Source organism: Salvelinus fontinalis, chromosome 25 (assembly GCF_029448725.1).
Source record: "Salvelinus fontinalis isolate EN_2023a chromosome 25, ASM2944872v1, whole genome shotgun sequence".
Lineage (NCBI taxonomy): Eukaryota > Metazoa > Chordata > Actinopteri > Salmoniformes > Salmonidae > Salvelinus > Salvelinus fontinalis.
In genome coordinates, this window is record NC_074689.1 from 25,675,944 (window position 1) to 25,702,078 (window position 26,135).

Here is a 26,135-nt window from a genome sequence, read left to right on the forward strand (position 1 = left end):
CAGCGTGCTGAGCACAGCTTCCACATGCCTTCTTCATCTTTGTCTATTCAGCGTTTTTACTACCACGACCATTCTAGTATGAGCGGCCCGGTGCAGAGTTCTTTGGTTACTCTCTCCTCATGGCGTTGGTCTTCTCTCTCGTGCTGGGAACTGTCTCCTTCTGGATCTTGCTGGTCTTAATTCGCTACATCAAATCAAACTTTATTTGTCACATGCGCCGAAAACAACAAGTGTAGACCTTACAGTGAAATGCTTACTTACAAACCCTTAACCAACAGTGCGGTTCAAGAAAGAGTTAACAAAATTAACTAAGGTAAAAAAGTAACACAATAAAATGACAATGGGGGTAGCGGTACACAGTCAATGTGCGGGGGTACAGGTCAGTCGAGGTTATTTGTACATGTAGGTAGCAGGTAGCCTAGTGGTTAGAGCGTTGGGCCAGGAACCGAAATGTTGCTGGATCAAATCCCCGAGTGGACAAGGTGTAATTCTGAACAAGGCAGTTTCCCCACTGTTCCCCGGTAGGTTGTCATTGTCAACAAGAATTTGTTTTTAACTGACTTGCCTAGTTAAAAAATAAAAAAGGTTGGGGTGAAGTGACTGCATAGATAAACCTCTACCGCATCCTCAAGAGGGACTAAGGGAATGTACACACACCGGCCCAGTTTGAATGTTCAAGGTTGGGTTTCCCTGCTCAGACATTGCATGCATCAACCAATGGTTGCACATCGGGCACCAGATTGCTATAACGAGGTGGCTAGTAGATATGTAAAATACCTCTCCAGGCATTGTAAGATCTGGCATGTGTCAGGAACTCTCTGAGCAGAGGAACACACCCAATGTGTGTCCTGTCATTTGGTCATTGAGGTAGTTGATCTGATTGGTGGAAACAAAGTGAAAATGATGTTTTCTTAGCCAATCACATACAGGCCAGTGATCGCCTCAAGGAAGTGGGGAAAGATGCATTTGGAAATGACTAACAGGGCTGTGTATAGACCTCCTGTGGGGGGAAAAGGGGATCCCAGGGGCCTTATAGAAATATGGATGTCAGACAGACATGAATGGAATTTTGTTAATGGCTTTAGAAGGGGATGAAAGTGTATGACGTGAATGTTTCAGTGTGACGCAGGCCTGCGGTTTGGCAGAAGGATCAGTTCTAGCGTAATGTAATGTCAGTGATGGAGCAATATTGTGTACCATAGTTGCCATCAACTGAGTTGGTTCCAATGTAAATACAATCTTTTCAATAAAGACATCTATTATAATGAGATAGATATTGCCAGAAAAACGCTATATATATATACACACACACAAACCAAGTATTGAGTCAGTGTTTGCTCTAATAAGACATGCTTTATTTGTACAACCAGTCCCTGTTTCCCCTTTACAAGAGTGACAGATCAGGCAACAAGATGACATTACCAAAAATCCTGGTCGAAGCAGTCCGTGTAGAGCTTTTAACAGGTTTTCCAAACAAGTCTGCCTTTAAAAAAAAAACTGCCCTGTGTAATCAATACAAAGAAAATTAAATCCCACCACCATGGTCAAATAATTTCATTACAGGTGAACTGTGCACCAACAGGGTTAATGATAAAAATAGAAAAAAAATATATGCATAACTTGTAAAATCTGGGAAAAGTTCTGGGGCACAGAACTTACCCCGTCAGTTCCAATGCATTTTCCCGTTTCAGGGCTACCGAACAAAACCTTAACATTTGATTCTAACTAGCGCAAGGCAGCGCCACACACACACACTGGTCAAATAGGTAAAACAAATAGGTAAAACATATCAGTAACGTTAAAGATCATACTGGTGCAGCTTGGAACCACAAACATTGCAGTGAGAAATGCTACACAGCTGAACGTGTGACATCAGTTAACTGATGGAGAAGAAGAAGAAGAAGAAGAAAAAAAAAAAGAAGAAAAAAGGCCGCCACTTCCAACATAGACAGTGCAAAACTTTGTCAGAGTTGAGTGTCAAAAAGCACAAGGAGCAATGACCTCTTTAACGATATTAAAAACGCAGGTAAGGTATAAAAAAAAAAATAAGGCAACAAACCTGCACATCATTATTATTAAGATGGATTGATATAATTAGCCAACACCGCATCATTTGAGAATGACCTGTGTCTGACTCTCAACATTAATTATAAGAATCCTTCCAAACAACCATTTCATACATTTACAACAAAAAAAATAAGGCAACATTGTGATAAAACATGAATAAGGGATAAAAGTCCAAACAGAACCTGTACATTATTAAGATGGATTGATATAATTAGCCAACACCGCATCATTTGAGAATGACCTGTGTCTGACTCTCAACATTAATTATAAGAATCCTTCCAAACAACCATTTCATACATTTACAAAGAAAACAGTTGATTTACAACTGAGACATTCACCTGTGGATTACTGGCTAGCATTGTGAAACAGGGTCATGCGTATGGAGCTGTTGGTGGGGCTCCCGTCGTCACCTGATGCTGGAGTCGTGTTGTACACTGTCCATGTTGTAGCCTGTTGCTGAGCTGTAGAAGCCATTGGGGGGCACTTAGTGGGTCATGGCTGGGGGCCAGTTGCCCAGGGGCCTTGCAGAGGGATGTGGGGGAGAGGAGGATGGCTGAGGGTATCCACCTGCGTAGTAAGGCAGGTTCTGCTGGGGGCTCTTCTTGAACATGGCCTCTTGGAACTGCTGAGTGTTGGTGTGATGGTCCTGAATCTGTGTTTGGGCATCTCCCTGAAACTAGAAAGAGATAGTGGTTAATATCACCCACACAGTCAGCATGAAGCTAAAGCACTGATGTGTGTAGAGATGTTTCATCCTGCCTTTAAGACATTGTCCAGACTGGAGACACTATGTCCAAGCCTATTGCCTCTGTTACCAACCAACAGGAGGCACAAGCTAGACAACTGCTGGAGCAATAACTGTGGTTTAAGATAAATGTAGTATTGTACAACATAACCAAACATATCAACTAGGAAAATAACATGTATATTGTGCAGGTTTACACAGCATTATAATTGTGCTCACCTGAGGGTGTGGTGGCATGATAGGGTAGCCAGGGTTTGGGTACCCAGCAGATTCCCAGCTGTTGTCTTTCTGGTGCCTTTTCAGTTTCATTCTGCGATTCTGGAACCATGTTTTAACCTAAAAGACATGCATATAATTAGTCAACATCTGAAGTAAATACCAGCTAAATGTATGATTTGACCCAATGGTGAAGAGTGGGTTACGCTCATAACAGTAGGCTAATCAATCAACTCACCTGTTTGTAAGTTAGCCCCGTCAGTCCAGCCAGGGCCTTCATCTCAGCAGGGGAGAGATACCTCTGCATGTTAAACCGATGGGTCAGGGCATCCATTTGGCCTGTTGAAAAAGCAGTCCGAGCTTTTTGTTTGGGGGTGTCTTTGTCCACTTTCTCTGGGAGAGGCAAGGGCAAAGACTGCGGGGAGTTGTCCTCACTCCCCAGAATTTGCACGCTTGTGTTCTCTGGATAGGAGCTGGAGACATGCTCAATATTATTTGGGCTTCCACTTTCCGTCTCCTCTTCCAACTCCTTTTTCACCCAGGTGGCAGGGTAGGTTTGAGGATAGCTGTTCTCTGAACTCCAAGAATCTGAGCGAGAAAATGGGAGAAAGTTATATACACTTGTCGGTACATAAAGTCTGCATTTTGGCTTGGTTGAATTTGAACAGTTCCACAGGATGGCGCCATTGTCCATGCAGTCTGACCAAAGGTAAACAGTGGCGCCAGAGTGGACACTTTTGGCGGTTCACAAAATGGCGTTGTATACAAACACATGGACCTTGTTTGAGAGGGAGGTCGTAACTTTAGCCAGAGACCCAGCAAATGCAAGTACAAGAACTACCACTATGTCGACCTAACAGTCTGCTTCATAGACAAATCAAAATCAAATATATTTATATAGCCCTTCTTACATCAGCTGATATCTCAAAGTGCTGTACAGAAACCCAGCCTAAAACCCCAAACAGCTAGCAATGCTGGTGTAGAAGGACAAACTACACAAACTACCTAGAGTACTGTAGGCCGTATTTACACGGTAAGAGACCTGCTCTTAACCATATTCCACAAAACAACTAAATGTAATGTTAACTAGCTTGGCTAGCTAACGTTATTTACCTGGTGATCTGTGCAACACTGGATCGCTTGGAGTGTAGTTACTTGGCCCGTCGGTCTCCTTCGGCGGTTGATCAAACAGAGTCCGGTTGTGGGAAATGAAAAGGCGTCCACCCGGAGTATGGCTGTGAGGGTCGCCGAGATACATGACAGAACCTGGGTAGTGGGAATTGCCACTACCAATGTTGTGTTCGGGATCCCTGGGTGTGGATTGATGCTGAGCTTGCTGCTGCGCTTGCTGGTGGTAGCCGCCGCTTACCCCAGAGTTGTAAACGGTCTCTGCCCAGCCGGAAAAGTTGGGAGGATTTTGCTCAGCCCCTGTTTGGTACATGAGACCATAGGCGAAGGCATGGTAGGGTGGGTTGTAGCTCACCGGTAGCTTCCAATCCGCCATCGCTTCCACAGGCCCTCTTCTTTGCAAGAAAAAAATGTCCAAACTTGTCAATGAAGCCCCAAAAATAAGGATGCTGTAGCCAACCTTCAAGAAGGTTGAAAGCTTCTTGGTGTAGCTAGCTAGTATAAACTAACTGCCGACGGCTGGAAAACACCGAAGTTGTAGTAGCAATATCGCTTTCCCCTACGTTGAAGAAAGTAGTGTAATATTATACTGTCTATCGAATCTGGGGTCACCTGTTATAGGGAAAGGTATGGGTCAGGTCTCAGCCAATCATCAAGTCTTTCATTCAGGTATCGGTATTGAGGCCGCGCCCCTTAAAAGGTCTGTTCAGGAGAAATTACATTTTTGTAATTTAATCACTGCCCTGAAGTTTTAATGTATTTCTTGAACTAGTAATGTTAAGAAGCAAAATAAGCAGCAAAAAGCAACATTTTTCTCAGGAAAAACTATTTGATGGTTGATTTATTTTGGTGCAAATTATTAGTCATTATCCAACATATATATCAGATATCCATTAAATCATCACCATTTTATATTTTAAAACATATGAGTTTAAAAGTTTCATTAATTGGAAGTAACATAATGAGCAGACACTTAATGGTCACAGTGTTTTGTAATAGTTGCCACTGTTTGTGAATCCCATATTTTATCCTCTCTTCACTTTGAAAAGACAACCTTTGATTAATGAGTACAGCTTTCTGCTCAGTCTGCTTCTCTTATATTTTAATTTTGTTAGCTCTATAATTGACATGCCAATCATAGTGTCATATCACTTCTATGTGTAGACCTAATTTATAACACATGTCAAACATGATTACATTTCCGCTTGGATCAGAATGTTCATTCTCTCACATCCCTGCCATAAAGTGTCTCTTCAGAGCTGTCCCATTGTTGTGGAGGTAGCCTCAAGGTAATAGTGACCTCAACAGTTAATGTGATCAAGGCTGCTGGTGGTGCATTATGCTTGAATTGTAGAGAAAGGCTACACAAATGTGTGTAGCAATGGTGGCTGTGAGTGGTAGAAATACTGTAGATGTATTTATTTCATCTGCAGAAATGTATTGACTAGTATGTAGCCTAAAGACTGTTTTATTCTCCCTAGTTTTGCCCAGACATAGGATATAGACCTGGGTCGGGGGAAAACTCCATTTGGTTAGATTATCACCCCATTATTTAATCAATAGGTATCTGTGTTATGTGGCTTAAAAGTGGAAATTGAAGCAGGAAACGAAATGTGTCTCACAGCATGCTGTTGTCGATGCAGTTAGTACAACTCAAAACATCACTGATCACTTTCTACCTGAGCCTTTATCCCTCCTCAAATACAGATTTTTGTAATTCAATTCAGGCAACGTGGGGACAAATGGCTACAATGTCTGGTCATGTAAATGCAGTGTATAGTCAGCATCTGGTAGCAATGCTTTCACATACTGGACCAAACTGGCCCAAGAATTACCATTCAAATGCTTGTTTTTAGTCTACCTCAGTGGCTGCATTGTAATTGTAATTGTTCAATTAGTGGTGAGAATATGTGATCATGTTGAGACTATGGGACTACTGACATAGCTACTGATCTTTACCTGGGCAGAGGGAGGGTGATAGGTGTGGGGTGTGTGTTTGGGTGATGGGTGTGGTGGGAGGCTTTTTTTGCGGTGATGGGTGTGGTGGGAGGCAAGTGATTAGAAGATGTAGCCTAAGTAGTATCCTAAATGCTTTTGTATTCTAAATCCATTTAGTATATAAATCATAGGGCTATTTTATTTAACTTTCATCTAGTATCCTTTGTAGATGCCCAAAACAACACGGACAAATGTAACTGCATGTTATGGCAAACGTGACTGAAGCCTATCTATTCTCAGCAGTTTGTGGGCAGGACTTTATTTGATTGTAAAAAGGTTACAGATTGTGTGAACTTTTGGTTTTGCTGCACCAATGAAGGGAGAAATACTGTCGACCTAACAGTCTGCTTCATAGACAAATCAAAATCAAATCAAATGTATTTATATAGCCCTTCTTACATCAGCTGATATCTCAAAGTGCTGTACAGAAACCCAGCCTAAAACCCCAAACAGCTAGCAATGCTGGTGTAGAAGGACAAACTACACAAACTACCTAGAGTACTGTAGGCCGTATTTACACGGTAAGAGACCTGCTCTTAACCATATTCCACAAAACAACTAAATGTAATGTTAACTAGCTTGGCTAGCTAACGTTATTTACCTGGTGATCTGTGCAACACTGGATCGCTTGGAGTGTAGTTACTTAAAAAGGTTAAAATCAGATTGTGTAAACGTTTGGTTTTGCTGCACATTTACATTTACATTTTAGTCATTTAGCAGACACTCTTATCCAGAGCGACTTACAGTAGAGTGCATACATTTTATTACATTTACATACAAATGTAATAAAACACCAATGAAGGGAGAAATACTTATTATAAACCGGGTCGTTGGAGCCCTGAATGCTGATTGGCTGAAAGCTGTTGTATATCACACCTTATACCACAGGTACTTGTTTGCTGTTTCTAATTACTTTGGTAACCAGTTTATAATAGTGTAACAGTATAACTTTAGACCGTCCCCTCGCCCCGACCCGGGCGCGAACCAGGGACCCTCTGCACACATCAACAACTGACACCCACGAAGCGTCGTTACCCATCGCTCCACAAAAGCCGCGGCCCTTGCAGAGCAAGGGGCAACACTACATCTAGGTTTCAGAGCAAGTGACGTAACTGATTGAAACGCTAGTAGCGCGTACCCGCTAACTAGCTAGCCATATCACATCCGTTACACTCACCCCCCTTTCAACCTCCTCCTTTTCCGCAGCAACCAGTGATCCGGGTCAACAGCATCAATGTAACAGTATAACTTTAGTACGTCCCCTCGCCCCGACACGGGCGCGAACGAGGGACCCTCTGCACACATCAACAACGGTCGCCCACAAAGCATCGTTACCCATCACTCCACAAAGGCCACGGCTCTTGCAGGGCAAGGGGCAACACTACATCTAGGTTTCAGAGCAAGTGACGTAACTGATTAAAACGCTACTAGCGAGTACCCGCTAACTAGCTAGCCATTTCACATCCGTTACAATAGCAATAAGGCAACTCTGGGGTTTGTGGCAATATTGTGTACTGTAGTCGTCATCGACTGATTTTGGGTCCAATGTAAATACAATCTTTTCAATAAAGACATATTTCTATTACATCTTACCGCTTTAAAAGTGACTGACTGATCTAGATAGAGTGAATAATATGCAGCTGTAGTACAGTTAGTCTCCATTTACTTTACATGGACGGCTTTGGGATAAATACAAATCAGCCAAGAATGCAAATGGCTGCTGAAATCCTAGCAAATCAAAGTTACCGTGTACCTTTCCACTCTGAACTAATTGGAATATTGCAGCACCTGCTGCCCTCTTAATACCACACATGTTGTCGAGGTCCAACCTAAAACCAAGTATTGAGTCAGAGTTTGCTCTGATAAGACATGCTTTATGTGCACAACCAGTCCTTGTTTCCCCTTTGCAAGAGTGACAGATTAGGTAACAAGATGACATTACCAAATATCCTGGTCGAAGCATTCCGTGTGGTTCAGTGTAGAGCTATTAACAGTTGCCAGGTTCTCCAAACAAGTCTGCTAGTGAAAAGAAAATGGCTGAAAGCCATGGTGTATCACACCTTATACCACATGTACTTGTTTACTGTTTCTAATTACTTTGGTAACCAGTTTATAATAGCAATAAGGCTACTCTGGGGTTTGAGGTATATACCACGGCTAAAGGCTGTATCCAGGCACTCCGTGTTACATTATGCATAAGAACAGCCCTTAGCCATGGTATATTGGCCATATACCACACCCCCTCGGACCATATTTCTTAATTATGTACAGTAAATAACGTTTTATAGGAATCATAGGACAATTCAGGCAACTTGGAGACAATTGGCTAAAATGGCTGAACATGTAAATGCAGTGTATAGTCAGCACCTGGTAGCAATGCTTTCACATACTGGACCAAACTGGCCCAAGAATTACCATTCAAATGCTTGTTTTTAGTCTACCTCAGTGGCTGCATTGTAATTGTAATTGTTCAATTAGTGGTGAGAATATGTGATCACGTTGAGACTACGGGACTACTGACATAGCTACTGATCTTTACCCTGGGCAGAGGGAGGGTGATAGGTGTGGGGTGTGTGTGTGGGGGATGGGTGTGGTGGGAGGCTTTTTTTTGGGTGATGGGTGTGGTGGGAGGCAAGTGATTAGAAGATGTAGCCTAAGTAGTATCCTAAATGCTTTTGTATTCTAAATGCATTTAGTATATAAATCATAGGGCTATTTTATTTAACTTTCATTTAGTGTCCTTTGTAGATGCCCAAAGCAACACGGACAAATGTAACTGCATGTTATGGCAAACGTGACTGAAGCCTATCTATTCTCAGCAGTTTGTGGGCAGGACTTTATTTGATTGTAAAAAGGTTCAAATAAGATTGTGTGAACGTTTGGTTTTGCTGCACCAATGAAGGGAGAAATACTGTCGACCTAACAGTCTGCTTCATAGACAAATCAAAATCAAATCAAATGTATTTATATAGCCCTTCTTACATCAGCAACAACATGTAAATGCAGTGTATAGTCAGCACCTGGTAGCAATGCTTTCACATACTGGACCAAACTGGCCCAAGAATTACCATTCAAATGCTTGTTTTTAGTCTACCTCAGTGGCTGCATTGTAATTGTAATTGTTCAATTAGTGGTGAGAATATGTGATCACGTTGAGACTACGGGACTACTGACATAGCTACTGATCTTTACCCTGGGCAGAGGGAGGGTGATAGGTGTGGGGTGTGTGTTTGGGGGATGGGTGTTGGGGGGGGGGGGGGTGATTAGAAGATGTAGCTAAAGTAGTATCCTAAATGTTTTTTAAAATTCTAATTGCATTTAGTATATAAATCATTGGGCTATTTTATTTGAATTTTCTAAAAAATGTCAAAAGAAGAGAAAAAAAAGTGAATTCCTCACCTTGTGCTTACAAAAACATTTGTACCAGTGAAAACAACCGCTTGGAACAGGAAAATCAGTCAGTTGTCTGACTAATCGATTTCTTTAGTGTCCGTGTGAGACGAGGTACTACCCATTTTGTGACCTTTAAAAGGTGCGAATTGTCACCTCATACTACTATGCATGTCAATTGAGACATGCTCAACTACAACAACGTTTTTACAACTTGAAAACGTGTAGAATTAGACATGCACTCATGCAAGAATATTCTACTGTAGTTTGTTCACTAACAATATTGATCATGTTTGCCCTCCGCCCCAAAACAGCCGCTGTACACTTGTAAAGCTGATGTTGATGTGTATTTCAATGTGGTATGGAACACGGTTTGGGTCTTTGCGTGTCAAAAAATATACACGTCAAATAACACTATCTGACACGTCAAATAAGCTTATAATTTGACAAATAACAGTTTAATTGTAGAATGTTGTGTTGGACTGCAACTTCTGGGGTAGCTAGCTAGCCTTAGCTTGGTACCTAGCTAACACCAATACAACCAGCCTGAAAATAATGACCAATAGCAACTGCAGTCATTTTCATTATGCTTAGCAATGATTTAGGAATCCTTGTGAGTAAGTCTTAGCTAAGTAGTCACTTGTTGTTCGCCTATTGACATTAAACTTCAGTTCATGAAAAGAAATAGCTAGCCAGCTACTAAAACCCTGATGCCCAAAGCTAACGTTATAAGCAGCCAGCTAGCTTCACCTGGCTAGTGAGGCTCGACCGGACCTGGTTATGTGTTGTGAAGCTAGCCACAATAAGGATTAGGCACAATGGTGGAATTTGCGGATTGCCTTCAAAATAAAAGTCCCAATTTGAACGTGATGCAGAAGATAACCAATGGTGGAATCATGCCATATTTAGACTAGATAATGTTAAACAAGGTTGGAATGTGAAGCAATGAAATGGGGTATCAGTCTACTCGGTGACACCCACAAAACACAACTGTATAGAGTTTACGCAAATATTAGTGTTGTAGCTCTTATTGCGGGACTGTGACTGTGAAATCACCTCCCCAGTCAGCCTATTGTGTGTATTGACATTCATATTGCACTGTAGAGCTTTACCTAAGGATTTGAGGATCAATAAAATGGGGTATCAGTCTACTCAATACCCAATAAATATTTTCCCAACGTCCTCCTCAGAGTTATCAGACTCCGAAACATCCACACAGTATTGTTTTTACCCTGGAATAGTGTTTAATACACATAGGTTGACAATAAATGTGGCTCAATTCACAGTTTTTTCAGTCCCACAATAAGAGCTACGACAGTAATGTTCTCTGGGTGTCACTGAGTAGACTGATACCCCATGTCATTGATATACAATCCATAGGTAAGGCTGTACAGTGAAATAAGTATGACCCCAATGCAATTCTAACGTTTAATAAATCTAGTGTGATTTCAAAAGATTTTTTAAAATTAACAAATTGTTTTTTGTTGATTTTATATAACATTCCAACCTCGTTTAGCATGATCTATTCAATTATGGCATAATTCTACTATTTGTGTTAATTTGCATCACTGTCAATGACATACTTTTATTTTGGAGGCTAACCGCAAAGTCTACTATTGTGGCTAATCTTTATTGTGGCTAGCTTCACATAGATGGGACTGACCATTAATCAAATAAGAACTGTCTTATAAATTAGGGTTATTTTAGATGACACCTAGCTAACTATAGCTACTGAAACAGATTGTTGTTTTTGCTATGTTTTTGGGGATGAACATTGTTTGCATCCATGAGCTAGCTAGCTCTTTTTATGACTGTAGGTGCTCGATTCAACTTTAGCATACGTATCGATGAATTTCTGTGACATATTAAATACCAGTGATAGTGTAATCAATGTGTAATAACTACGTAAAAAAAGTCCAGGTCCTGGGTGGTCAACAAGCTTATTTGACACGTCAAATAGTGTTATTTGACACATCAAATAGTGTTATTTGACTTGTATATTTTTTTGACACGCAAAGACCCAAAACGGCTTTCCATAATGTGGCCCTTTAACGACGCTGTTCACGTGGAACGCTCGCTGGGTTGGTTCTGTCCCGCGTGGCAAATTGATAGAACGAACCAGACTGGGACTCGAAACCCAACCGTCGCCTATTTGGGTTCCTATAAATCGACGGAGAAGATTTATCCATAAATATGTTTGATACGCTAGCTATCAAAGTTGCTTACTAGCTAGAGATAATTTGTTGACATATGAGTCGAGTTAGCGAACTGTCTATAATTGACCATTCAGAGCGCTCTCCCAGTTTATCCCTGTCAAAGGGTCATATTTTAGCGTGACAGTTTGCGCATAATTTTGAATAATAACATAAAATCTCAGAAGCACTGAGATTTGGGAAGAGCCAAGATGTCTGGGGAACTAGAGCAGATTCTCTTACAGCTCACGCAGCCTGACAATGCGATTATTCAGCAGGTAAGGACTCCTGATTTAGCCTGTGAAATTGGGATTGACACTTACCCTGGCATGCTTTGATAACAAGCACCAACCGGCTATCTAACTGTTAACGTTAGTTATCAAAATGGACAGCTATTAGAAAGCCAAATTATGTCACGAACGAGAGTCACGAACGAGTGTGGCTAACACACAATTATTTTCCCACATGGTCCGTCACTTTATAAACTTGACAGTTCACGAACGTTTTAGCTGCCTGGCTAGCTTACTTTATTTCAGTCAGTATTTGCCATATCCAACATATTTTTCTCCTACAGGCCACCGCCCAGCTGAAGCTGGCTTTTAAAGACCCAGCCATCATCCCAGCGTTGTGTGCTGTCATGACTGGGTCCCAGGACTCGCAGGTATGGAGGTTACACATTAGTTACACTAACACCTATCATCGGTGTGAAGATGCCATATATGTTGAACCCAGGGCCTTGCATGAGTTGTTATTTTTGTGTGCGGCTTATCACTGGCTCTCATCAGTGAATTAATTGTTGCTCCCCCCTCTCATCAGATCCGCCAGTCAGCTGCAGTAATGTTGCGGATGAGAGTGAAGAAGCACTGGAAGAAGATTAGCCCTGATCACAGAGAGAGGTTGGCTGCCCTTTGTTGTCCAATTCCCCGCAATCAGTCATTTTCAAGTCCTCTGTATTGGACTGTTGAATGAATTCCGACTGAGCTTTATTTGTTTTACATTTTTATTGTATTTGAGATGTTTTTGTTTTTTTGCTTCATAGTTTGAAAGCAGTGGTCCTGCAAGCCTTCCAGCAGGAGACAGAGTAAGCATATTTTATCCTTTACATAAAATCACACAGTCACACATTTTGTTTTGAGGTGGAAAACACGATTTATTAGAATATCAATGGATTATCAAACAGATAGCTATAACCGATATCGGACCATAACCACTAACTCATCCATACAAACCGATGAAACTTGTTACATCTGAACTTGACAATAACTCCTGTCTCTGTTTCCAGACACACAGTGCGCCACTCTCTCTCGCAGCTCAGCGCAGTGATGGTCAAACACGAGACCCCAGACCGCTGGCCTGCTCTATTCACACTCCTCAACCAGTCGACCAAGAGCAACAACCCAATGGACAGACAGGTATCCGCCTCTTTAGGTAGAACTTAAACACTGCAACATTTTTGTTGTAATTCATGGGATATAAAAGGATGACTTCAGTTGGCTTGTCCTGACAATGTGAACAGCGAGAGGTTGTGCTTTATGTGGATTTGACCAGCGCTCTTGATGGTTGCTCACTGATTGGTCAGAATATGCATCGATCAAAATGTCTCCCTCAGGTGGGTCTACTCTTGCTCAGCAAAGTGGTGGAGTCCAATCCAGAGCCCTTCAAGCCCCACTATCGCCAACTGCTGCAGCTGTTTGGCACCGTGCTGCAAGACCTGGACAACCCCACAGCCATGTACTACAGCATCCTCACCCTCACCTCTATGACTGCCTACACTGGCACAGAAGAGATGGTGAGGCCACAATCTTATCTATTTGATGTCCTTTTGGAGTGAACAGAGGTTTTAGTCTACCAGTTTCCTCCATCACTGTGTTGTAATTAAATGTCTTGTGTCTTTCAGAACCTAATGCGCTCCCTCATCCCAACACTGATAATTGCTCTCAGAAACCTCATCAAGGCAGACCAGGTAGGGGATAGTTCAATATGTCAGCCCCCTCTAGCACCACTGGTGACTGCACCAGTCTTCAGGGATGACTGTTGAAAAACACTATTGTCCCTTGATTGGAGTTATTCTATGTGTTGATCAGGCCATGGAGGTGTTATTGGACTGTTTCTATGTGTTGACCAGGATCAGGCCAGTGAGGTGTTATTGGACTGTTTCTATGTGTTGACCAGGATCAGGCCAGTGAGGTGTTATTGGACTGTTTCTATGTGTTGACCAGGATCAGGCCAGTGATGTGTTATTGGACTGTTTCAATGTGTTAACCAGGATCAGGCCAGTGAGGCCATGGAGGTGTTATTGGACTGTTTCAATGTGTTAACCAGGATCAGGCCAGTGAGGCCATGGAGGTGTTATTGGACTGTTTCAATGTGTTGACCAGGATCAGGCCAGTGAGGTGTTATTGGACTGTTTCTATGTGTTAACCAGGATCAGGCCAGTGAGGTGTTATTGGACTGTTTCTATGTGTTGACCAGGATCAGGCCAGTGAGGTGTTATTGGACTGTTTCTATGTGTTGACCAGGATCAGGCCAGTGAGGTGTTATTGGACTGTTTCTATGTGTTGACCAGGATCAGGCCAGTGAGGTGTTATTGGACTGTTTCTATGTGTTGACCAGGATCAGGCCAGTGAGGTGTTATGGGACTGTTTCTATGTGTTGACCAGGATCAGGCCAGTGAGGTGTTATTGGACTGTTTCTATGTGTTGACCAGGATCAGGCCAGTGAGGTGTTATTGGACTGTTTCTATGTGTTGACCAGGATCAGGCCAGTGAGGTGTTATTGGACTGTTTCTATGTGTTAACCAGGATCAGGCCAGTGAGGTGTTATTGGACTGTTTCTATGTGTTGACCAGGATCAGGCCAGTGAGGTGTTATTGGACTGTTTCTATGTGTTGACCAGGATCAGGCCAGTGAGGTGTTATTGGACTGTTTCTATGTGTTGACCAGGATCAGGCCAGTGAGGCCATGGAGGTGTTATTGGACTGTTTCTATGTGTTGACCAGGATCAGGCCAGTGAGGCCATGGAGGTGTTCGATGAGCTGATGGAGAGTGAAGTGTCCATCATGGTCCCACACATTGCTGAAATTGTCCACTTCTGCTTGGAGGTGAGAGCAAGGAGCTTCTAAAACTATTTCTACTGACTTTTTGCTTACATGCCATTGTAGGAAAAGTGATGGTTTGTCTTGTTGACAATGGTATGTGTTCTCAGGTCAGTGCAGACACCACTCTGACTGACTCCCTGCGTGTGAAGGCTCTGTCCTGCATTGCTTTTCTCATTCGTCTCAAGAGCAAGGTAAAGTCACCAGTTATAAAATGGATGCCCTGGCCTACATTCACCCTCCAGTGAGCCCTTTTGTCCTTAAACTGAGGTATATGTCAATAGTCTCTCTCAAGTGGCGTCATCCCTTGTCTCCTTCCCCCATCTCACTAAATAAATGGACAGGTGAACGCAAATTTCCTAGCCTGTGTTTTCAGAGAAGGGAAGTTGACTTTAAACCATAGAGATGAGCCTTTCTCTTTTTGTCAGTTAAAATATGTGGAGCTTATCCAGTGATGTATGCTGGGCTGTTCTCTCTCTCCCCTTCAGACAGTGTTAAAGCAGATGCTGCTCAATCCCATCCTGCAGACGGTGTTCCCCGTGCTTAGTGCAGCGCCACCACCTGGGGAGGAGGACCCTGAGGACGAAGAGAACAGCAACGAGGACGACACAGACAACGAGAGTCCCAAACACTTTGCTGCTCAGGTCAACTTCCCTTCTCTGTTGTTGGACTGTATATATAATGCACAGAAAATGTATATATAATGCACAGAAAATATATAATGCACAGAAAACAGGTGACGTTTTGGAGAGCAACACATTTTGAGCATGAATTTTAATGCCTGTTTGAAATAGAATGTATTTTTTGTTTGCAGGTTATTGACACCATGGCTCTTCACATGCCCCCTGAGAAACTATTCCACCAACTGGTTAGTGAACACACTCACTTGCTTCATAAATCATTTGCCTGCCAATCAGTCAATTCATGTTATTATCATCTCTGACATAGCGGTAGGATTGTAGCAGCAGTATTTTTTTAACTAATTTGCGGTCTTGTACTGAGGTACACCAATTTCCATGCATAGAAGTACATATGGTTTTAGTAAGTATGTATGTCTGACCAATGGTGTGTCCATCAGATGCCACTGACTCAAGCGTGTCTGGCCAGTGAGAACCCCTATGAGAGGAAAGCTGGCCTGATGTGTCTGGCAGTGCTGGCCGAGGGCTGTGCCGACCACATACGGACCAAGTGAGTCCCCTGTGCAATGCTGTTTCTGATGTCTATTCAGTGGCTCCCTGTCCAAAAAAACAGTTTCTTAAATGTTTTAAAGGTTTACGTTTGACAATGTCCTTCAGTGTGTAATGTAGCTATAAACTATAGTCATGGGTTTTAGATTAGTATTTTTCCTGCTAATCCCACTCTGTCTGTCTGTCAGGATGCTCTCGTCAATGTTGCAGACGGTGTGCCAGAGTCTGTCAGACAGTAACCAAGTGGTCCGCAGCGCCGGCCTCTTTGCCCTGGGACAGTTTTCTGAGCACCTGCAGCCCGAGGTCAGTAAGTACTGTGCTGAGCTGATGCCACTGTTGCTGGGCTACATGTCTGCTCTGAACCAGGCCAAGATCGGACACGTCACCAAGGCCTTCTACGCCCTGGAGAACTTCCTGGAAAATCTGGGTGAGGATCCTCCCGTTCACCTGATCCATAACCATCTCTCTTGCTATTATTTGATTCTGTTCTATACTCAGATAATAAAATGCTAAACTGTAGCAAGGTAAAAAAATATTCAGTCAATGACTATCTTGTTTTTTTAGTCTCGTCCCCAGACTACTTTCAATGTACAAAAAAGATGAGGTTGAATTTGTCATCATCTCTGTCAGGTTCAGAGATTGAGCCCTACCTGCCCACCCTGATGGAGACAATGTTGTCTGCCCTCAGCAACGCAGAGAACCTGAAGCTCAAAGAGCTGGCTGTCAGTGCTATAGGAGCTATAGGTAACACCCAGCAAAAGGACTTTCAATAGAGAATGTTACATCTGAATAATGTAGCGCTTGTGTATTCCTTCATCCACACTGGTCTGAAAGCTAAAAGGTAGTCCCAGTTGCTTTACAAACTGTTTTCAGATCAGTGCAGATGGAGAGGACAGAAGTAGAGGAAGCCACTTGAGACTGTTGAGATGCAAGTGGTGCGTACGTCACTAAATGTATTAACTCCTCTCTTCCTTTCAGCCAATGCAGCCAAAGAGAAGCTAGTTCCTTACTTCCTGCCTGTCATTGAGAGTCTGAAGGGCTTCCTCACTGACACCAGGGATGAGATGAGGTCTCTGCAGACACAGGCTCTGGGTAGGTTAACTATCTCTAAGGCTTAGTCAGTTTGATGTGGTCTTCCAGCAGACACTTTTAGTCAATACGACTAACAGCTTAGACATGACAGTATGTGGCCCCGGTTGGTTTCTAACTTAAAACTCTTATATTTCATAGCACTATTCTCCAACTAACTGAGCTATCGGAACCCGTCTTGTGTAATAAAGATGAATGAACTATGAGTCACCTGTGAATGGGGATTGATGGGTATACATTGTCCTTTCAGATACTCTGTCAGTGCTGGCCCGCACCATAGGTAAGGAGGTGTTCAGCCCCCTGGCTGCAGAGTGTGTTCAGCTGGGACTCAATCTCACCAACGCCATCGACGACCCCGACCTGCGCCGCTGCACGTATGTAGTTAACGGGTGTTTGTGTGCCAGATACTCCCACTCTCTAGTAGAAGTCCTGCCAACCTTCTTGGGGTGGGCTTTCAGAGTGCATGGCTGTTTTGTGACTTGTTGATTAGTTTGTATATCGCCCAACTCTCTGTCTTTCTCTCTGTGTGTGCAGGTACAGCCTGTTTTCGGCCGTGTCCACAGTGAGTCCAGACTGTCTGAACCCACACCTCACTGCCATCACCACCATCATGCTTCTGTCTCTCAAGTCCACAGAGGGAGTCACGGTCAGTCAATGGGCTTTATGGCTCCAAACCCTTCCTATTCTCACCACTCAGGACTTGGCGCTGTATTCCATGTCAACTCAGCCAATTCAGGACGTGACATGAAATGCATGAATGAAAAGTCCACATAGATACGTAATGACATTTTCAATGGACTGAATTGAAATGGACTCGATCCTGGTATCATGATATGCACATCCATAATGTCTGAAAGAATTTATCCTCTGATGAACTCTTTCTATTCTCCATGATCAGGCTCACCTTGAGGAAGACAAGACGTTTGTCCTGCTGGATGACGATGATGATGACGAGGCTCAGGGAGACACCATTTTGGATGAGGAGGGGACGGACACCGTGGACCCAGACATCGCCGGGTACATGTCTGAGATGTTGATGATGATCTTGTGATGTTTGATGTTCATACACGTTGCAAAGGCTCCTTAAAGCAGCCTTCAAGGCAACTCTCATAAAAGGTGTCAATGGTAACCATGTTGTTTTTCCTGCCACTGAGCTAGGCAGAGGGACTTCTCCATCCCCCATCCTAACTTCTGTGCTCTCACTCCATTCCTCAGGTTCAGTGTAGAGAACGCCTACATTGATGAGAAGGAGGACACATGTGACGCCCTGGGAGAGATTGCCTTCAACACCGGGTAAAGACTCGAGAGCATAGAGATCTTTGGTGGTGGTTGTCACAGACCATTAAGGCTCTATATTCATTCAGGACTGCATAGTATCAGCAGCCAGCCACTACTCTGGTTCCACTGTTCATTAGTCAGTGCATGAGCAATTTGACATCTGGCATCGTTGGTCTCCATTCCTCTCTGTGCCGGGAGTCCTGGTATATAATCGTTTCACTTCCCAGCAACTGAAATGTGTGTTCTGTTGAATAAAATAAAAAAATAAAAAAGGTTATATATTCAGTCCTATGCTGTATATACACTATATATACAGAAGTATGTGGACACCCCTTCAACTTAGTGGATTTGACTATTTCAGCCACACCTGTTGTTAACAGGTGTATGAAATCTAGTACACAGCCATGAAATCTCCATAGACAAACATTGGCAGTAGAATGGCCTTACTGAAGAGCTCAGTGACTTTCAACGTGACACCATCATAGGATACCACATTTCCAACAAGTCAGTTTGTCAAATTTCTGCCCTGCTAGAGCTGCCATGTTAACTGTAAGTGCTGTTATTGTGAAGTGGAAATGTCTAGGAGAAACAATGGCTCAGCTGTGAAGTGGTAGGCCACACAAGCCCACAGAACGGGACCGCTGAAGAGCGCAGCGCGTAAAAAATAATCTGTCCTCAGTTGCAATATTCACTACAGAGTTCCAAACTGCCTCTGGAAGCAACGTGAGCACAAAAAACTGTTCGTCAGGAGCTTCATGAAATTGGTTCTGGCAGTCCGACGGACAAATCAGGGTTTGGCGGATGCCAGGAGAATGCCACCTGCCCCAATGCATAGTGCGAACTGTAAAGTTTGGTGGAGGAGGAATAATGGTTTGGGACTGTTTTCATGGTTCGGGCTAGGCCCCTTAGTTCCAGTGAAGGGACATCTTAACGCTACAGCATACAATGACATTCTAGACAATTCTGTGCTTCCAACTTTGTGGCAACAGTTTGGGAAAGGCCCTTTTCTGTTTCAGCATGACAATGCCCCCGTGCACAAAGCAAGGTCCATACAGAAATGGTTTGTCGAGGTCGGTGTGGAAGAACTTGGCTGGCCTGCACCTGACCTGTTCGATGAGTGGGTGTCCACATACTTTTGGTCATGTCGTGTATTTCCCGTCATATACATTGTCAGCACTTTGAGCACCAGGACAGCGTCAAGTCCATTAGTAGTTACTGATGTCCTTTTCTTTCCTGTTCACCCCTTCAGTGCTGCCTTCCAGCCCTTCCTGGAGTCCAGCTTTCAGCAGATCTATGAGCTGCGTGATGTAAGCACTGTAGCACTGCTCATCCACCCCCTCCCTCTGTGTAATGAGCCATGAAGGGCATTCAGTCAGTGTGTCAGTGTGTGTGTGGGTTAGCATTTGTTTCTCTGACCATGCATTCTGTGTCCCCCTCCCCTCAGTTTCCCCACGAGGATGTGCGCAGGGCTGCCTTCGTGGCCATGGGCCAGTTCTGCCGAGCTCAGCACAAAGTGTGGCAGGAGAATCCCACTGAGGCCGACCACCAGGGTATCTCTCTCTTGCTCGCGCTCTTTCTCAGCGCACATCACATACAGTACCAGTCAAACATTTGGACACACCTACTCATTCAAGGGTTTTTCTTTACTTTTACTATTTCTATATTGTAGAATGATAGTGAAAACATCAAAACTATGAAATAACACACATGGAATCATGTAGTAACCAAAAAAGTGTTAAACAAATAAAAATATATTTTAGATTCTTCTAAGTAGCCACCCTTGTTGCCAGCTTTGCACACTCTTGGCATTCTCTCAACCAGCTTCATGCATTTCAATTAACAGCTGTGCCTTGTTAAAAGTTCATTTGTGGCATTTCTTTCCTTCTAAATGTGTTTGAGCCAATCAGTTGTGTTATGACAAGGTAGGGGTGGTATACAGAAGATAACCCTATTTGGTAGTAGACCAAGTCCATATTGTGGCAAGAACAGCTCAAATGGGGCGGCAGATAGCCTGGTGGTTAGAGCGTTGGGCCAGTAACCGAAAGTTTGCTAGATCAAATGCCCAAGCTGACAAGGTAGAAATTTGTCGTTCTGCCCCTAAACAAGGCAGTTAACCCACTGTTCCTAGGTTGTAATTGTAAATAAGAATTTGTTCTTAACTGTCTTGCCTAGTTAAATAAAATAAAAAAGCAAAGAGAAACGACAGTACATCATTACTTTAAGCTATGAAGATCAGTCAACCCAGAAAATGTCAAGAACTTTGAAAGTTCAGTTGCAAAAACAATCAAGCGCTACGATGAAACTGGTTCTCATGAGGACCGCCACAGGAAAGGAAGACCAAGAGTTACCTCTGCTGCAGAGGATACGTTCGTTAGTTACCAGCCTCAGAAATTGCAGCCCAAATAAATGCTTCACAGAGTTTAAGTAACAGACACATCTCAACATCAACTGTTCAGAGGAGACTGTGTGAATCAGGACTTCATGGTTGAATTGCTGCAAAGAAACCACAACTAAAGGACAACAATAAAAAATAAAAAAAACAGACTTGCTTGGGCCAAGAAACACAAGCAATGGACATTAGATGGATGGAAATCTGTCCTTTGGTCTGATTCCAAATTTGAAGTTTTTGGTTCCAACCGCCTTGTCTTTGAGACGCAGAGTAGGTGAACGGATGATCTCCGCATGTGTAGTTCCCACCGTGAAGCATGGAGGTGTGATGGTGCTTTGCTGTTGACACTGTCAGTGATTTATTAAGAATTCGAGGCACATTTAACCAGCATGGCTACCACAGCATTCTGCAGCGATACGCCATCCCATCTGGTTTGCGCTTAGTGGGACTATTATTTGTTTTTCAAGAGGACAATGACCCAACACACCTCCAGGCTGTATAAGGGCTATTTGACCAATAAAGAGAGTGATGGAGTGCTGCATCAGATGACCTGGCCTCCACAATCACCCAACCTCAACCCAATTGAGATGGTTTGGGTTGAGTTGGACCGAGTGAAGGGAAAGCGCTCGGCATATGTGGGAACTCCTTCAAGACTGTTGGAAAAAGCATTCCAGGTGAAGCTGTCAAGGCGACAAACTTTTTTTTAACTACATGATTCCATATGTGTTATTTCATAGTTTTGATGTCTTTGCTATTATTGTACAATGTAGAAAATAGTAAAAATGAAGAAAAACCCTTGAATGATTAGGTTGGTCCAAACTTTTGACTGATACTGTGTATGTTTATCTATACCTCACTTGCTCTTTATCTTCTCTTATATCTCTATACCTCTCTCTTTATACCTCTCTGCTAAACACGTGTATGTGACCAATAAAATTACCCCTCTCTCTCTCGCTCTATACCTCTTTATACCTATCTCTCTCTCTCTATACCTCTATCTATACCTCTCTCTTTATACCTCTCTCTATACCTCTCTATCTATACCTCTATACCTCTCTGAAACAAAAAATGGAGTTGTGCTTCTCTTCCTCCGTCCAGCCCTGCAGAAGCTGCTGGGGGTGGTGCTGCCAAGCTTCCTGGAGGCGGTCCATAGTGAGCGTGAGCGCCAAGTGGTGATGGGCGTGCTGGAGGCCATGAACGCTGTGCTGAAGGCCTGCCAGGGGGAGGCGCTGCAGAGCCCCGGGCGCCTGCAGGAGATCAGCCAGGCCATCCGAGACGTGCTCAAGAAGAGGGTGAGCCCAGACCAACCAAGCTGGGCCTGAGCGCACTTCAGACTGGGTTTCCCAGATTAATTCATTTAGAATATCTGAAATCAGGATATGTGTTTGTATTTATTAAGGATCCCCATTTGTTCCTACCAAGGCTGCAGCTACTCTTCCTGGTGTCCAGCTAAATGAATGCAGTTATATACAATTAAAATAACATTACATTTCACAATAGATTTCACAACACATTGTGTTCCCTCAGGCCACTAGTCTCCTACCACATATCTACAACACAGAATCCATGTGTGTGTGTGGAGTGTGTATGAAATCGTGCATGTGTCTGTGTGTGTCTCTTCACAGTCCCGCTGTTCCATAAGGTGTATTTTTACCTGTTTTTGTTCCAGTGGACTAAAGTGCTTTAGCCTAAAATGTCTACAGTAAAATAGGAAAACATTTTGATAAGCCATTGACTCCCCCCGTCTCTCTACAGACTGTCTGTCAGGACGGAGGAGGAGACGAGGCAGATGATGACGAGCAGCAGGTGAGACTTCCTCTCTTTTATCACTCTGTCCGTCACCGGCAGGATTGGCTGTACTTTCAGGTGTATGATATGAACGTTCTAGGCGGAGTATGATGCCATGCTGCAGGAGTTTGCCGGCGAGGGGATCCCCCTGCTAGCCTCTGCCGTCCCAGCGGAGACCTTCCAGCCTTATCTCAACGAGCTGCTGCCGCTCATCATGAACAAGGCTGTGAGTAACACAACCATCACTACACCTTTTCTCCCTTAACACAAGTCATTAACTCCAGTTGACAAGCCATCAATATAGAGATAAATAGACCTAATTCCTAGTTCATTTTTGGTTGAAATTCTACAATTTCCACAACTAGTTTTATTTTGAGTTTGCAAAAAATGTCACCTTAAGCACAGAAAGGATAAACCTTTTAGTTAGAGATGTAGTTATATGTATTGAATGAGTGGATTTATTCCTCTTCCTCTGTAGAAGTTGTCGTACACAGTGGCTGACCGTTCGTTCTCCGTGGGTACGCTCGGAGAGATCCTGCAATCCCTCGTCAACGTGTCTGGGGGCAGGGCCTGTGCCGGCAAACTGTCCAATCAGCTGCTGCCTGTCCTGGTGGCTGGGGTGAGAGACAGCGACAGTGAGGTTCGCAACAACAGCGTGTTTGCACTGGGAGCACTGGCCCAGGCTGCTGGACCCCTCGTCGCACAGTATCCCTCAATAATAATGAAAAGTGTGTGTGTGTGTGTGTGTGTTCAGGATTGATCACTGATAACCGTGTTATGGTTCTGATAGCTAGACACATTGACCAGCCCTGACCATATCATTAGATTCTATTATTATGTTACTGACCTGTCCCAGAAGACCAGGGTCTTTTCCTCAACTCCTGTCCCTCCCAGAGACTACCCCATGATGCTGTCCCTCTTCTCCAACCTGCTGTCTAAAGAACAGGACAGGAGGGTGATTGACAACCTGTGTGCTGCCCTCTGCAGGATGATCATGAGCAATATGGAGGGTGTCCCTCTGGAACAGGTACTGTCTATGCACGTTTATTCATGGGATGTAATACCGGGCCACTGCCTACCTTGAGGTTTGTGCATGACTCAAAGATTTGTGTAGAAGTTTGAGTGGCTCCGATGTTAGGATTTGTACCCTCTTGAGAATAACTGTGACCTGTGTCTGTAGCCTTGTCTCCAGTTCTTTAATGTCCCAAATGCTGTACATTAGATTTACAATGTAACAGTTTGCCACAGGCTTTTTGACATACAGACACAGATGAACTGATTGTCCTCAGTGATGCTCACTTAGCTAACTCTGTCTGTCTGTCCATCCGCCTGTCCTAGGTGTTTCCTGCCCTCCTGGCTCGCCTCCCTCTGAAGGAGGACATGGAGGAGAATAAGACTGTGTACAGCTGCTTGGCCATGCTCTACTCTCAGAACCCTGCACTGGTACGCTGATCGTTAGTGGTGTTCTTCCATCATGTTGACTAATCTGTTGTTGTTACATACCCATCTGTTTGTATATTAGTACTGATATTTATGTTGTCTCCTCAGGTCCTGAGTCAAATTAAGCCAATAGTATCTGCTTCCAGCCACGTCCTGGGAACCAAGGATCTTGACACAGGCGAGAGCTTTAAATCCTGACATGTTTCCTCACCTTGTGTAGAAATGTTGTCTTATGTGGATAACAACGTTCTAACAATGTAATAACAACGTAGGTCTTTGTCTTCCAGAAACCCAGAACACCCTGGTCATGCTGCTCCAAGACGTCGCTCAGCGTCACTCCCAGGAATTTGAGGTCGCCATGAAGTCACTTCCTGCTGAGCAGAAGATGAAGCTGACAGGGGCCGTTAGCCAATCCTAGCACACCACGTCAACCAGCTATTCCATGCCAGTCAAAGCCAGCAAAATGTAGGATTTGTGTTACTACAGATGACAAGTGGGACAGTAGTTGGAACACATTAAAATTGGTTAAACCTTAAAACTCCTGCACTTGAACCATTCTACTATTAGTGTTCTATCATTATTCAGAGGTTCTGTTCCTAGTTCTCACTTTTTAATTTATATTATCTGTGCTTTTTAGAAGTTATTACATTTTTTGTGTTACTAGTATGTTTTTGTTTATTTTTAATCTGATACTGGTTTAACCTTGTTGTAACTGAGAACCTCCATCTATTTGCTGCTGTCCCCCTTTTACCACACATTTGATCAACTGGCTTGACTAGTATTGAGTGTGAAGCAATGAACTGAACTCATGATAAATGCCCTTTTCTCAGACTTGTCAGTGTCACGCACTGTTCTCTGCCTTTCCCCTCACGTGTTGTCAACCCCCTTTTTTCCTCCTGGTACCATTGTTTCTCTCTCCACTGTCCCTCATTCAGAGAGCTCCCCATCATGCTTAGTAAGGTGGCTTTGTGAATCGGTTCTTCCTTTGTGCCCAAATGACAGGATTATAATGGCAATTTTTGTTATATTTTATTTACATCGGACACAATTGGCATCATATGCTTGCTGATAGATAAACACTCAACACACTTGCCTAATAGCTTCTGCTGGGTTCAGCGATCAAATCTACTAACATGTCTTCCCGTTTTTTTTAATTATTAATTATTCCATTCTGTCAACAGCTTTCAGCCCACAATCAGTAACTACTAGTTACATCACCTACTCAAATCCATCTTATATGTGTATACAGTGCCTTGCAAAAGTATTCATCCCCCATGGCGTTTTTCCTATTTTTTTGCATTACAACCTGTAATTTAAATATATTTTTATTTGGATTTCGTGTAATGAACATACACAAAATAGTCCAAATTGTTGAAGTAAAAAATAATAATAAAAAAAAACTTGTTTCCAAAAATTCCCAAAAATGTAACACTGAAAAGTGGTGCGTGCATATGTAATCACCCCCTTTGCTATGAAGCCCCTAAATAAGATCTGGTGCAACCAATTACCTTCAAAAGTCACATAATTAGTTAGATTGCACACAGGTGGACTTTATTTAAGTGTCACATGATCTGTCACATGATCTCAGTATATATACACCTGTTCTGAAAGGCCCCAGGGTCTGCAACACCACTCAGCAAGGGACACCACCAAGCAGGCAGCACTAAGAAGACCAAGAAGCTCTCCAAACAGGTCAGGGACAGAGTTGTGGAGAAACACAGATCAGGGTTGGGGTATAAAAGAATATCCGAAACTTAGAAGAAACCACGAAGAACCATTAAATCCATTATTAAAAAATGGAAAGAATATGGCACCACAACACACCTGCCAAGAGAGGGCCGCCCACCAAAACTCACGGACCAGGCAAGGAGGGCATTAATCAGAGAGGCAACAAAGAGACCAAAGATAACCCTTTAGGGAGCTGCAAAGCTCCACAGCTGAGATTGGAGTATCTGTCCATAGGACCACTTTAAGCCGTACACTCCACAGAGCTGGGCTTTACGGAAGAGTGGCCAGACAAAAATAAGCAAACATGTTTTGTGTTTGCCAAAAGGCATGTGGGAGACTCCCCAAACATATGGAAGAAGGTACTCTGGTCAGATGAGACTAAAATTGAGCTTTTTGGCCGTCAAGG

General features: G+C 43.3%; 2 protein-coding genes across 5 annotated transcripts; one reads left to right on the top strand and one right to left on the bottom strand.

Annotated features, from left to right (window-relative positions):
- Window positions 1-1,928: 1,928 nt before the first annotated feature.
- On the bottom strand, window positions 1,929-4,870 carry nanog (nanog homeobox). Its single transcript, XM_055881704.1, has 4 exons — window positions 4,142-4,870; window positions 3,267-3,616; window positions 3,032-3,148; window positions 1,929-2,743 (listed from the first exon to the last, which is right to left on the bottom strand). The coding sequence occupies exons 1-4, from the start codon at window positions 4,530-4,532 to the stop codon at window positions 2,552-2,554; spliced, it is 1,050 nt and encodes a 349-aa protein (XP_055737679.1). The 5' UTR covers window positions 4,533-4,870; the 3' UTR covers window positions 1,929-2,551.
- LOC129823030 (importin-4-like) lies at window positions 3,770-24,832 on the top strand. 4 transcript variants are annotated; one of them, XM_055881698.1, is made up of 29 exons: window positions 3,770-3,852; window positions 12,311-12,397; window positions 12,553-12,632; window positions 12,776-12,817; window positions 13,019-13,148; window positions 13,316-13,525; window positions 13,634-13,699; window positions 14,735-14,836; window positions 14,941-15,024; window positions 15,319-15,474; window positions 15,645-15,698; window positions 15,909-16,018; window positions 16,206-16,444; window positions 16,648-16,761; window positions 16,996-17,109; window positions 17,357-17,480; window positions 17,641-17,752; window positions 18,005-18,123; window positions 18,322-18,399; window positions 19,634-19,691; window positions 19,829-19,934; window positions 21,872-22,065; window positions 22,529-22,579; window positions 22,662-22,787; window positions 23,040-23,266; window positions 23,456-23,588; window positions 23,900-24,004; window positions 24,110-24,179; window positions 24,289-24,832. In XM_055881698.1, the coding sequence occupies exons 1-29, from the start codon at window positions 3,781-3,783 to the stop codon at window positions 24,417-24,419; spliced, it is 3,294 nt and encodes a 1,097-aa protein (XP_055737673.1). In that variant the 5' UTR covers window positions 3,770-3,780; the 3' UTR covers window positions 24,420-24,832. The 4 variants fall into 4 exon arrangements, with proteins under 4 accessions (XP_055737673.1, XP_055737675.1, XP_055737674.1 ...); XM_055881700.1 differs by having other exon boundaries at window positions 13,346-13,525; XM_055881699.1 differs by lacking the exon at window positions 3,770-3,852 and adding an exon at window positions 11,187-12,014.
- Window positions 24,833-26,135: the final 1,303 nt, after the last annotated feature.